Source organism: Alligator mississippiensis, chromosome 7, assembly GCF_030867095.1.
Source record: "Alligator mississippiensis isolate rAllMis1 chromosome 7, rAllMis1, whole genome shotgun sequence".
Lineage (NCBI taxonomy): Eukaryota > Metazoa > Chordata > Crocodylia > Alligatoridae > Alligator > Alligator mississippiensis.
The window spans coordinates 33,057,269-33,070,702 of NC_081830.1; the positions used below are offsets into that span (position 1 = coordinate 33,057,269).

Consider the following 13,434-nt stretch of genomic DNA (forward strand, 5'->3'; position numbering starts at 1 on the left):
GATACAGCCTGAATGGCGAATGGCTGTGAAACCCACACAGAGCACTGTCTTGTAACTTGCCCAAATTCAGTCTGATATTAAAAGCTATTTCTGCATGCGGACCGTGACCTGCCAGCAGGTCATGTCCAGTAGCACGGGAAAAGCTGCTGCCGCCTGTGCTTGCGCAGAACAAAGGGGTCAGTGTTTTGTGGCTGATGAGGACCTGAGTGACCAGGAGGAGGGAGGTACCAGTGTGGGGGTGAGCTGCTAGCTGCTCAGCACTGATGTATGTCTGCTGGGCCAAGCCTTGGCTTCCTGATCAGAGCTCAACTCCACCCTCAACACAGATATTGGCCACCAGCCAGCTTCCTTCCTCTCCCCATCCTGCACTTGTCACTGAAGCTGGCTCTGAGGAAGACCTGCTGGAGGCTGGGAAGCAAGAACACATTAGTGGCTCATGCAACTCCCTGCTCCTTAGCAGGGGCCCCTTTGACATTGCAGTGCAGCAAGGTATTGCACCCTTGCAGTGCCCTGCCCATGAGCTGGGCTCCAGGGTGCGCTCTGGCCACTGGAGCTGGGATTGAAGTCTGTCCAGTAACTTTTTAGGGGTGATTGTGCAGCAGAAAAGGATCTAGGCATTCTAGTGGATCACAAACAATAAAAGCCAGTAAGGCAATCTGTTGCCAGGTGGGCAACTCGGGGTGTCAATAAGAGCGATGCATGTAAACTTTAATTACTCTCCTCTGCTTCACACTGAAGTCTCAGTTGGAGGCCTGTGTCTGGTTCACCATATTGAAAGACATAGACAAATGAAGAGTCCAGAAGGGAGCAGAAAAGAGACAGAGGGTAGGAAATGTGACCTATAAGGGAACATTAAAAGACTGGGTTGGGTTTTTTTGTTTTTGGGGTGGTGGGTTTTTGGGGGGGGGGGGGAGGGGAGGTTGTTTTAGTCTAGCAGAGACAAAGAGTTTAAATATAAAGTCTTCAAATATATGAATAGTTTCTGGAAAAAAAACAACATGATCAATTGTCCTTTGTCTTCAGTAAAATAAGAAGTAATGTTTTAATTTGCAGGGAGATTGAAGAAAAAGGGAGATTGAAGTTAGATATTGGTACAAGATTTTTTTTTTTTTTTTTTTTCTCCTGGGATAGGTAAGCCCTGTCAAGGGAAGCTGTGGCATTCCCATCACTTGAGTTTGAGAACAGATTAGGCAAATGTTTGTTGGGACTGGTCTGACTAGATGCTTTGATCCTACCTTAGTGCAGGGCTTGGACTAGCTGCTGGTGTGATTGATGTCTCTGCCAGGTTTTCATTGCTCTGATCAGCTGCTTTAGGTGGATTTTTCCACAGTCCTTGTACCTCCCATTGCAGCAGTCTCAGTCGACTGGGCAGGACATGTGTTCTGACAGCATGAAGCTGAAGCAGGTTCATAGGGTCAGCATTCCTCCGAGATGCTTTAAAATTCTCTTGTGATGCTTTTAAGTTAATTTAGGGGCTGGAGAGGGAAGGGATGTAATGCTACTGCTCAGCTCCCTGAAATCCTATTGCTACAAAATGTGGGTGGGTTCTCTTCTCACAGTTTTCTTTTGAATTAGTCTCAAGGCTAAGATGAGAATAGATGCATGTTACGAGAAAGGTGGCTAAATTTAATCTTCATCAAAGCATCTCAAGTCTTCTTAGGCACCTAATAGGTGGAACAGGGTCTGGCCCTTGATGGGGAAGGAATGAGAGGAAATCCTGTATATATTATATTTACGGCATCATCTTAATCATTGGGATGCCCTCTCTGAGCAGACTGCATTCCACTCTAGTCACCTTATTTTTAAAACAAATGCTGCCGGAAAAGATGAATAATGGGAATTATTAAAAACATAGCCGTTTTTAAAACAAAAAGAAAGTTTATGGAGGCAGGCTGAAAAGATGGGAATAAATAAAGTAGTAAAAGTACCTGTGGCTTAAAGAAGGCCAGTTGGGCACTTTTAGTCACTTTCTTGTGTAATAAGAGGAGCCCCCAGAGAGCAAGTTTAAAATAAATACCACTCTACATGCCGCATAATTTACCTCTGGAACTCCTTCTCGAAAGATAGGGTTAAGATCAAGAGTTTAGCCACTAGCCAGAGTCTTGGAAAAACTGGGCAAGTTGCATATTTAACTCCTAATTACAAAATTTATATAAGTTGTTTTAAACTCTGTACCGAAGGCGTGAGCTAACTTCTAATTCAAGTGGGCAGGAAGAAACTTTTCCGTGGGGACGCATTATCCTCTGCCTGCATTCTGCAGCCATTTTCATGCTGCGAATAGCCAACAGATAATGCATACCTCCCTTCCTGGATTTGGTAAGGAAAGGTTGCAGAGCCTTTTGTGTCTAGGTACTTAGTGCTAAATTGTGCATGGAATGTGTCCAGCAATACCTGCAGCCCATCAGCACTTCAGGTCCGGGTTAGCAGGAGTTAACCAGCAAGGTGGCTGGAACTGAAAATGGTAGCACAATAAGCTGCAAAATAGCTGTAGGGGGCAGCAGCAAACCCCAGAAAAGCAAAGGGAACTGCAAGGCCATGGGGTTGGCATGTTTGTTGTCCTGTGATCTCTTCTCTGCCCTAAGCCAGGCAGCAGCAGAGAACAAGCAAACAGGAACTAGACTTTCCCAGAAATCTTCCCCAGTATAGTGTTATTAAGCCATCCAAAACATGATGTATTTCAAGAGCCAAACATGAAAAACAAGCCCCATTGCACTCAGCGCTGTTTAACGAGCCCTCAAGCCAAAGCCTTCCTGGCAGGGCCCCAAAACATAGGGTGTCACCCCGACTGAGGGGGAAGGTTGTCAGAGGGAGCCCATCCTGTCACGTCCCAAACCCAGCCCCTTCAGTCTGTGTTCGTCCCGTAGAGACTAATCCTGCACGGGGCCTGCAGGTGCTGATTGACCTAGCAGCTCAGAGGTCTCCATATTGGGCTCCTTGCACAGGATTACGCAGTGAGGGGCTCCAGAGAGCAGGCTGCTCACGTGCTACTGGCTCCCTTCTTGTTTCCAGGAGTTGGACTGCACTAAAATAATGTTTGATGTACATATTAAACCCCTTCCTAACTTGCCTTTACCATGGCAGCAAGTGCTGTGCTTGCCACAGGAGGTGCAGGAGATTTTGCTCCAGTCTCCTACATAAAGCATTTTCCACTGCAAATGTGTGCAGCGTAGCAGATGCTTTGGAGGCAAAGCAATAACATTTCTAGCCTAATCCATAGCAGCCTCAAGTCAGAGACCTCCTCCAAGGTACTTGGACTCTGAGCCTGACCTGCACGCGGCTGGAGAGACATGCTCCAAACAGCAAAGAACAGAAAGCCAAAGGCCAGTGTTCAGCACGACCTGGAGGGAAGTCAGATGTGCCCTGAGGGCAGGGCTGGTGTTTGGCAGCAGTCTGTGTTTGAAGGCCAAGATTGCCAAAAGTGATGGCCTGCCGTGACACTCCTAATGCTGTGGTCAAACACCTGCCTGAGTGTTCACAGGGCTGAAACACACAGGAGTTTTGTCATCTGGCCAGTTATTTGAGTGCCTTGCTTAAGACTCCCATGTTAGTGTCCTCATTTATTGTTATGGCTATTGTTATTCTTATCTCTTCGAAATTTTGGCGTGCGCATCTTATGATTCCTAAAGGAATCCCCTATTAGGGCGGAAAGAGTCATTCCCCTCCAATTTGGAATACCATTAAAAGGAAAGCAATTGCCTTGCTTAGATGGAAAAGGCCTCTAAGCACTTGGCCTAGAGTCTTGGCTGACCTTGTGACACAATGGGTAAATATTGGTCTTTTAAACACCTATGATCAATCCCTGGTGATTAATCTTGACACAATGTTTTGCCTTCCTCTCCTCTCTCTCCCATCATTTCTTTATCTTCTTTCACCCCCACCTTCTTGTCTGTTTACCTCCTCCCTTTGCACAATATTTTTGACCAAATTATATTAAGAGAGAAGCTTGCTGCTATATAATGGGCAAGTCTGGCATCGCTAGCAACTTGCCTGATTTTACCAAACATCTGGTGAGATTTAGTATTTCCCCAAAAGAGCAACACAAGATTGCAAGACAAGCTTGGCTTTTGCTTCAAGACAAAGTGTTTAGCCCTTGTGAGTGCAGGGAGAAGTGTGAACCAGACCCCTAGCGCCCCTTTGGGAGGAGAGACGAGAAGACAAATAAAATAATAAATGCAAGGTTTAATGCTGTGAGATTTGTTAAGCCAATGCCATCATGATTTGTAGCCTAGCTAGCGATTGTTTGTCACTTGACACTGGCAATATTGCAAGTCGTTGTCCAGTTTGCAGCAAGCTACATGGCTGCGGGATGGCACCTCCCTGCGATCCCTTGCCACTGGGACTTCCCTGTGCCTCACTGCCCCGTTTGTTAGTTGACAAGGGAGCAGGGGGCATTGGTGACTCCGTCCTGCACGCACAACACATTTATACCAGGGTAGCTCTCTAGCACTGGCGTAAAGCAGAAGCCAGACACACCAGGTATTATTCTATGTCACTGTGTCTTACCAGCATCTGGCATAGAGTTCCCATGGCAGCAAATCAGGTAAAAGTAGAGTCAGTGTCATGAGTCTGAAGCTACCTTGGGGTGACCCTGTACTGCTGCTGGCATCCACCCTCCTCTTCCAGTGCCTTCCCTCAGATTAACAAACAGCGTTGAAGAACCCATGCGAGTCCAGGCTCTGTTCTGCCCCCTTCCCCGCAGTGTGCTCACAGCCCCTGCTAATTGGGGTCAGTCGCTCCCCCAGCTGCCCCAACCCCACTCCCTGGCAGGGAGGACTCATGGTCTCTCACCCACTACCAAATGGGGCATCCTAGATTCACCCCTTCCCCTTATGTGGTCTTGCACCCGCTTCTACCCAGCTCACGGCTTCCTTGGCCTCCCTGACACCAACCTTCCAGCCTCTGGCTGAGCAGCCGCTGCTAACTGCTTTATAAGATGGGTTGTTCATGCGCATCAACCCCGTGCCCATCCCAGCCATGTCACCCCTGGTCTGGGGCTGGTGTCACCTGCTGGGGACCTTGCAACCCAAGGTGGGGTGTGGTTTCCAAGAACGAGTTTGCTGGGGCAGTGCTGCTCCCAGATCAGATCAGGCAGAAGTGCTGGTGCCAGGAGGGGCATGGGGACTCCTGCAGGTGGGATGGAGCAGGTCCGTTGCTGTAGCAGAGCTCCACGTTGGGCTGGCAGGGGGGTGAGACTGACACCACCACTATGTCCTCCCTCCTGTGCAGAGGAAGATGCCTATGGCCAAGCCTGCCAAAGCAAAAGCCCCCAAGGTAAGGCCCAGCACCAGCGAGGTGTGTGAACGGGCATCACGTCTTTCTGCAAGGCACAAGTGGGGAGACAGGGACTCAGAGCACAGTAGAGGAGGCATCAACCTTTGCCCACCCCTCGGACCTTCCCTCCACCCCCACTCACTAGAGCTGTCCCTCCAGGGGTGCTTCCTTATGAAGTCCGGGCACTGGGTCTTCAGGAAGGCCTGCAGGTGGGAGGTGGTTTGGGGGAAACTGTTCAGCCACTTCAAGATGAATGGGCCCAGCGGGTCGTTCTCCTTTGGCCTCTGCAGCTCCCAGGAGGCGTTGGGGGGCCTCTGGGGCAGGAAGATCAGGAATTCTTCTCCACTAAGTGACACCTCGTGGAAGCCCTGGGAGGTGCCACTGGGGAAGAGCTGGCAGCCCAGCGTGCAGTGCAAGCGCAGAGGGTCTGAGGGGCACACAGAGAGACAGGAGCATGAGGCAGCCTGGACCTGTCATAGGGGGGATGCTATGCATGGCGCTTTCTGGAGCTGAGGAATTCTGGCATGGGGCTGGCGAGGGAACGGGGATGTCCTCCTGCCCCCTCGCTTTCCCCCAGTCTCCCCCTCATTTTCAGCCCCCTGTCCCTCCTCCAGGCTTGTCCCCATCTTTCTCCCATTTGCCCTCTTCCCTTCCCGCTCGTGATTTGCCAGCACCCGATCTCTGCCTTCCACCTCTCTCCTACACAGCCCTTTCAGCTCTAGCAGGGTGTGGGGTGACGACCTCTCCCCTTTCCCCATCCTTCCCCTGTGCCACACAACATTAATCTCTATTCCCCTCCATGGTACTTTCAACTTGCCCCAAGCAAATCCAACTCAGCTGAGCTGCTGATAGCCGCAGGTGCTCTGGCAAGTGGAAACGCTGTTGGATACCACAGCTCCCAGCCACACAGCCAGACCCCGGCAGCTATCGAGGGCCCCGCACATGCCGTGCTGCACAGTTCCTCTTGTGCTACTCACACTGCACATTCCTCTCCCTGGCAGCAAGGTGGACGATGTCCTCAAAGTAAGAGAGATAAGTCTCCAGGCTGCGCTTTGTCTTTTCCCACTGGTCCGGGGACTCCAGCGGGAGGTGCTGGCTGGCCTCGTGCCCCTGCAGGCTGTGGGTCAGCACCCCGTCCAGGCTGGCGTTGCCCAGGAACTGTACGGTGGTTCTGTTGAACTCAGCCAGAAGCTGCATGGTGAAGGTGTGCAGGGCTGGCAGGGGGAAGGGGTCTGTGATGGAAAACACGAGCAGAGTTACAGCGTGACACGGTCACACCACGCTGACCCGGCACTGCTGGCCTCAGTCCGGGAGGACTGTATGTGCATGCAAGTCGAGGACAACCCTAGCAAGCCCCCAGCCTCTCACCTGGCCAGTCCCTTGCCTCTGCCTATTCTCCCCATCACTGCCCTGCCAAGGACCCTTGCCTTGGCCCTGCTGCTGGGAGCTGTCACAGACTCGCTGGCACCAGCCTTTCCTGTGGGGCCCTTTTCCTTCCCCTTCTGTTGTTGCAGCTTGGGAGAAGTGTCAGAGCTAGCAAGAGACCTACATGTTGCTCATGGCAGGGGGTTCTCCAGACAGGGCTGGCTCAGGGCCTGCTGGGGAGTGCCACCCTGACATCTCAGCTCCATCCCTCAGCCTCATCACTTGGACCTGCAGTCCCAGCTCCCTTGCACCAATGCCCTGAGGCGCAGCCAAAAGGCAGAGCAGCTCAGACTGACTCCCGCTGGCTGAGGTGAATCAGAGGGGCTGGCTGCAGCCCCGCAAGCTAGCCAGTCAGAGTAGGGTGCTGGGGACCCCCACTTACCTGCCTCCTGTCCCCAACAGCTGAGCGCACTGGCGAGAAGCAGCAGCAGCAGCATCCCTGTGAGGGCAGGATGCTCAGTGCTGCACAGGAATTGCGTGGCCTGGAGCGAGCGGGCACGGAGCGTGGGTGCAGGCATGTGGCGAGGCTCTGCTCTGCATGCCGCCCAGTGGAGCAGTGGTGGGGAGATGAGGGAGGCTGGTGTCTGGCATGGAGAAGGCAGGGCGGGGAGGTGGGGCTCGGTGACGGAGGCGGGTGGGAGCGTGATTCCAGCTCTGTTCCATTTCCTCATCCTCAGCTGCTGACACCCGTTCCCTGCCGGCCCACTGCAGCTGGCTCTCCCTGCCCTTTCCCAAAGAGAGAGGGAGCTTCCAAGTCTCCTGGGCTGCAGTTCAGGACCCCTAGCGCCTGGCTGGAGGCTTGGCTGGCTAAAGCAGCCCAGGAGACTTGTGGGCTCTGCTCCACATCCATCTAACAGGCTGCAGTGCAGCAAGCCTGGACTCCTGATTTCCCCCCCCAGCCTTGCTGCTGTCCCCCACCTCAAGCTAGGACAAATCACGTGCTTCTTTGCCTCAGTTTCCCACACTTGTACAATAGCTCTGGTCCCTCCAAAGAAGCATGAAACCCTACAACAGAGCACAGAGTGTGCTGTTACTTACAGGGGCCTGAGCAGCAGCAAGACAACCTGCAGGTGACTGCAATCTCAATCAGGCACAACTGCCTGATTGGGAACAAGGCCTAGCTGTGCCCCCTATATGAACAGGGGCTCTGAACTGCAAGGCCAGCAGCAACTACCAGTTGAGCTATTGCTCAAAACACCTTGGAGGTAAGGGCAGGAGCTATGGGGGTGGTTGGAGGCTCCTGGTCCTGGGGCATGATCTAAAACTATGCCATGCTGGGGTTGGATGGTGTGGTGGGGCTGCTTGTGGCAGGGCAACTTCCAGGAAATGCTACACCTGGGGCCTCTCCTGTGAAGGGTGAGTAGGGGGTGCCAGAAAGCTTCAGTTCCCACTGCTTTGTGGGTGACCCTGTGGAGGGGAAAGGCTAGGGGAGCACACCCTGAAGGACAAAGCAACAGCCTAGACTTGAGGTGAGCTCTGAGGCAGGGACCCAGGTCAGGAAGGGACCTGGAGCAGTACCTAGACTTGCTACGACTATTGAGCCAGGAGTAAGGCTCCAGGCAGGTGGGGCCCTGAGGCTTCGGGGAGTTATACAAGAAGCTCCTGGGGCAAAAGGATTAGGGATTTTTGAGGCCCAGTGTAGGGGATAAGCTTTGGGATACTGAGATGCCCAGAGTGGGGCTGGGAGCTCTAAATGGAAATGGGGCTTAAAGCCCAGCATTGGGATGGGGCTTGGAGCCCAGAGTAAGGAACAACAGAGAGCCTAGTGAGAAGGCACTGGGACCACGAGCTCCAGTGAGGAGTGAGTCCCACTGTTACTTCTCAGCTCCGTGTTACTGGGGAACCCTGGCACAGGACGTAGCCTGTCTGACTCGCAAAGAACTCCACCTTGGCCTGAACAAGAGCTGATTAGAGGAAGGACTTACTGCATCTTCCTTGTCTTTTGTGGGAGAGGCACCTAAAGCCCTCCATACAAGGGTGACAAGAGTGAAGCAACTCCCCTGGTCTCGTTTGCATCCGAGATGGAACCGGATGACAACTCACTTAAATGGGAGATGGGTCAGGCGTGCACCTTCACTAGCATTTGGGACGGAGAACAGAGATTCCATGGCAAGGACTGCACTGGATTCTGGGATCAGAAAAGCAGGGGAGCACTGCATGACTGGGGGGGGGGGATTCCCTACTCCAAATGCTAATCAACCCACATCTACACACCCAGCTCAGCATTTATCACACCAAGTCTAGTAATGACTTCTCTATTAGTATCCAAAATGCTGACTCTTCCCATATGTATTGTGAGCTCCCTCAGAGTAATGCCACCTACAGCCAGGAGTGATCAGTTCTTCATCCAGCATATGAACCATTGTTTACCCCTAAACAAATGTCGTGTTCTCCCTGGAACCATTGTTAGTTCTCTACAAAAACCCCTACCCAAGCTCAAGTGTCTGTCCTGGTGCTTGGATCCAACGCTGCACTAGTGCCACTCCTTTTCTGCCTGGAATCTCCTTTGATCATGCTGAGGGCTCTGCCTGTCTGCCAGCTCCAACAGCACCTGGGAACCTCAACTGGCTCAAGCTTTGCTGAGTGCTGAGATTCCCATATCTCTGTCTCCAAGAAGCTGACTTTTGCTTTCTTACTCCAGGCACAGCTTTCTAGATTGGATTTTTTTGCTAATCAAACTCAAGCTAGACTTCCCCAAAACCCTAATTGAAACTATGTAATATTGTAACTGTTTGTCTCTGTCTTGTATGGCTATTATTACTGGTATCATCATAAGTTCATATACCTGGCAATAAATAACTTTTATGGTCAAGCTGATTGCCATACTTTTTCTCTGAACCTCACCTACTCTTTCTTCCCCTTGACCTTCCCATTTCCTCTGCAGCAACGCTTCTTTAATCTAAGCTGAAGATCCCTGTAATGCCCAGACCCACAGTGGAGTCTGCTCATCAAGGGAGTTACTACTAGGATCATTGTGACAAGAGATTGGGACATGCTGAGTTCTGAGACGCATGAGGGTATCATCTGAAAGTGCTGATCAGACCCAGCTTGCTCACACGTACTCTGTTAGCATGTGTGTGTCTAACTGCACTTAATTCATTTTTTATTTCAGCAGGACAATAAGTTCAAGGCACGTGAATGTGTCAGCCTATCAATGCTGAATAGTCTGGCCTGACTCAGATGTGCTCTGTTAACCCGTCTGCTTGTGTCTGATTGCATTTATTGTTGCCCTGATGAACTGAGTTCAAGGCATATGAGGGTGTTAGCCTGTCAATGCTAAATAACCCAGCCTGGCTCAGGCATGTCCTGTTGATCTGTGTGTATATGTGCGTACATGTGTTTGACTGATTTGGTGGTTGGAGGGACCCAGCCCCATTGAAACTGAGTCCTGCAAGATAGCTCCACTGGGGGTGAGGACTTGCAGAAGGGAAAGATACAGCTCCTTATAGAAACACAAGTAACATAAGCAGCACAGTGATAGAATTACAAAGACCCCCCCCAGAAATGTACCCCTAATAAATGAACACACCCCAAAGTGATAGGCAAATCTGGTAACACCACATGAGACTCTGGAGCTGGGGTCCCAATGTGCAACACTGGAGGAACATAGATGACATCTGCAAGGCATGGGGCACAGTAAGGGATAGTTGGAGCCGCATGTATCAGCCCTTGTCATCAGGGCAAGTAAATGGACAGCCTCTCCCCTGGTTAACATCATTCAATTGTATCATCTAGGGCATGGTGGGTGAAGTAGGTGGGCAGTTTGCTCAGAGGCAAGTGGGTGGGCCTACATTCAAACTGGCCCCAGGACACCCGCTTGTTACAGGTCCACTGGTCAGATGGAGGTGGAGGTTCCTTGGGGGTCCCTGGCAGCTAGCCATGCACAGAGCCCACTGACATAAACCAAAGCAGCCCAGCCCTTCCCTCCTCCCTTCAGTCCTGTTCTCCAGGCTCAGCTTCACCACCTTCATGCTCTCATGCATGACCCAGGACTTCATCCTACTCTGCATGGGAGTCGCACCATGAAGCAGCTGCAGCTCGGTGGTTCTCTATCTCCAACAGGGCAGCCTTCTCCAGCCCTCAAGCCAGGGTGGGGGCAGTGCCAGCTTCTGGGACACTCAGGATCCTTCCCATTTGACTGTCCTAGGTCAGTGGGGCATGAGATGGGGCACAGGGTGGGGCTGCAGGCCCTGCTCTCAGCTAACCATGGCCAGACCTTAACCCCTCTGATGGAAGCCTTTTAAAGGAGCCATGGCTCCTCTGCATCACATGGAGAACTCCTGACCCAACCCAGCAAGCTACCCTCAGGAATCAGAGGCAGAGAGAGTACAAAAGTAGCTCCACCTGCAAAGCTGTGGCAGGTCTTGGGTCCTGGGCTAAGGAAATATGGCTTCACGGAGAACAGACCAGGAAATGGGGCTTTGGCACCATTCCCTAGAGGGTGCACTCCAGACCTAGGCCAGGGCCAGCTGGTTCCATGTGAAAAGACCTCATTGTCCATCTCAGCTGCCACCTCTTGGGGCCTTCTGGCATGCCTTACAAGGAAGGCCCTAGCTCCAGGAGTCCTGTGGTTGTGTGAGAATCCCTTTAAAAGAAGATCTAGCATTCATGGGGGTGAGCAAGAGTTTGAGATGGGACAGAAGGGGCCCCCAAAGGCTGAGAAGCCAGAAGGGGAATGTACCCTAGGTGGGTGTCTCTGAGAATTTTGGAACATCGTGATTTTTAGGCCAATTGAAGCCCAAATAATGATTTTTGAACATTGGAGGGTAGGGGATGCAATACTGCAGCTTTCTCCTCCTGAAGCATGCTGGGAAGGAGAGAGGGACAAGAGGAGAATCTAGGTCTAGACTCCCACCAACCAGAAAAGCAGTAATGTCCCCATTATTGGGACAATGGCAAAGGAAAGGAAACAAGCAGAGTCCCCAGGAGACAGACATAGAGGGTAAGTGCTCAAAAATCACAGGATGGGCTTAAAACAGCAGTGCTCAGCCTATGACTGCAGGGCTGAATCTGGCCCATGGAGCCATATCATTCAGCCTGTGGGGCTCCCCAAGGGTTCAGAAATTTGGAAGCAGGGGAGCAGTGGCAGTGTTCATTGTCACAGTCCTGGGAGCCACACGAGGTGTGTGGGGTTGGTCTGGGGCCAGATCCAGCACATGGACTCAGTCCACCAGCACAACCCAATTCACAGGCCAGATCAGGCCAATGGACTGTTTCTGCACCACCAGGACCATAGGGCCAGAGGGGCTGGGCACCACTAGCTTTGAATGATCAGTATGGCCTTGTCTTTTACAAGTTCACATTTCAGAAGCCCTGTACCTGGGATCTGTTGAGTGTATATTGACAACATCTCATAGAAGCAGGTTGTTAGCTGCTGTGGTCGTCCTGCTTTCCCTGTGCTACATTCAGGTGTTGGGTCTATATATATATAAAACTCCACCTCCAACACTCTGCCAAGTGGCCCCTGTGATTCACCTGGCAGCTCAAAGCACACTAAAAACCCATTACACAATTCACACTGCATAACCGCACACCTGTGCACCCATCTTCATACCCATACCCCCACCCACTGCCCTTCTCAAAGGGTCTACTCCTGAAAAAGTCTATGCCAGACCCCTCTCCACCAAATGAAGTCTACCATTTCTTTCCCGTTATCCTCTTCTGTCTTCCTGTAGTACCAGTACATTTCACTTAGTCCCATTTTAATACAGCCCTCGACTGTGGGGTCTAAGTAGCTTAACTTATTTTTTACCCAGGAACAAATGGGTTCAGGTTTTCCAGGCCTGTGGGATGGAACCCAGGGCTGCATGTCATAGGGTGAGGCCTGGCCACATAGCAGAGTGGATCCTGTGGCTGACGAGGAGCAGGCTTAAGCTTCAGGTACACCATGAGAACCGAACTGCGTGGGTGCTTGTCATCACATTACCTGCCAGGGATCATCATCACCACCTGCTCCAGAAAAACCTGCTTGCTTGCTCTCAAAGGGAAAGATTGGAGGTTGTCTGAAGCAGGGTTTGAGCTCCTTTCCTCTCTCTTCAGAGGGATGCATTAGCCAGTGAGTTCAGTGTCCTGGGTGGTGGGGAGAGGGGTGCATACCCGCTCACCCTCCCACATGCCCCCAGTCCTGTTCTGCTACTGGATTTACTCCTACAAAGAAGTTGAGGCCTTCACCAACATCCTGCCCTAAGTCATGGTCCAAATAAAGAGCTTGTTCCTGCTCTAATGGGAAGCGATTGGCGAGTACATGGCAGATAGATCCACTGTGGATATTAACATGGCAAGAAGGAGGTGACCTCCAAATTAGGACTTATCAGGTCTGGGAAGTGTAAGAGGAAAGAATCAGGGGGCAGCTCAGTCTGGACAGACCCTGCAGAATTATTCTTCTCCTTGGCATCTGCTCCCTGCCACTGTAAGATGCAAAATCCTAGGCTAGATGGACCTGTGGCAACTAGAATCATAGAATCAAAGGACTGGAAGGGACCTGGAAGATCATCAAGTCCAGTCCCCTGCCATGGGCAGGAGGTTTTTGGGCTCAAGCAGGCTCAATGAGGTGCTTGTCCAGTCTCCTCGTGAACACCTCCAGGGATGGCAACTGCACCACCTCTGCTGAGAGTGTGCTCCAGATTGTAGTTACCCTTACAGAAAATAAGTTTATCCTTATGTCCAGCCTAAATTTTTCCTCAATTAGCTTGTGCCCATTGATCCTCATCCTTCCAAGGGGTGCTTTCCTGAAGAGTT

At 51.5% G+C, this 13,434-nt stretch overlaps 1 protein-coding gene across 1 annotated transcript; it reads right to left on the reverse strand.

Annotated features, from left to right (window-relative positions):
• Positions 1-4,159: 4,159 nt before the first annotated feature.
• On the reverse strand, positions 4,160-7,791 carry PROCR (protein C receptor). The gene is made up of 4 exons (XM_006272048.4): positions 7,079-7,791; positions 6,249-6,503; positions 5,414-5,698; positions 4,160-5,317 (listed from the first exon to the last, which is right to left on the reverse strand). Exons 1-4 carry the CDS (start codon positions 7,365-7,367, stop codon positions 5,205-5,207), a joined length of 942 nt encoding a protein of 313 aa, XP_006272110.2. The 5' UTR covers positions 7,368-7,791; the 3' UTR covers positions 4,160-5,204.
• Between the last annotated feature and the right edge of the window lie 5,643 nt (positions 7,792-13,434).

Coding starts and splice junctions, on each gene's coding strand:
- PROCR (XM_006272048.4), bottom strand. CDS start 7,367: ATGAGGAAATGGAACAGAGCTGGAATCACGCTCCCACCCGCCTCCGTC. Junction 5,699..6,248: donor CAGGGAGAGGAATGTGCAGT/GTGAGTAGCACA, acceptor TGTGCCCCTCAG/ACCCTCTGCGCTTGCACTGC. Junction 5,318..5,413: donor CCCCTGGAGGGACAGCTCTA/GTGAGTGGGGGT, acceptor TGTGCCTTGCAG/AAAGACGTGATGCCCGTTCA.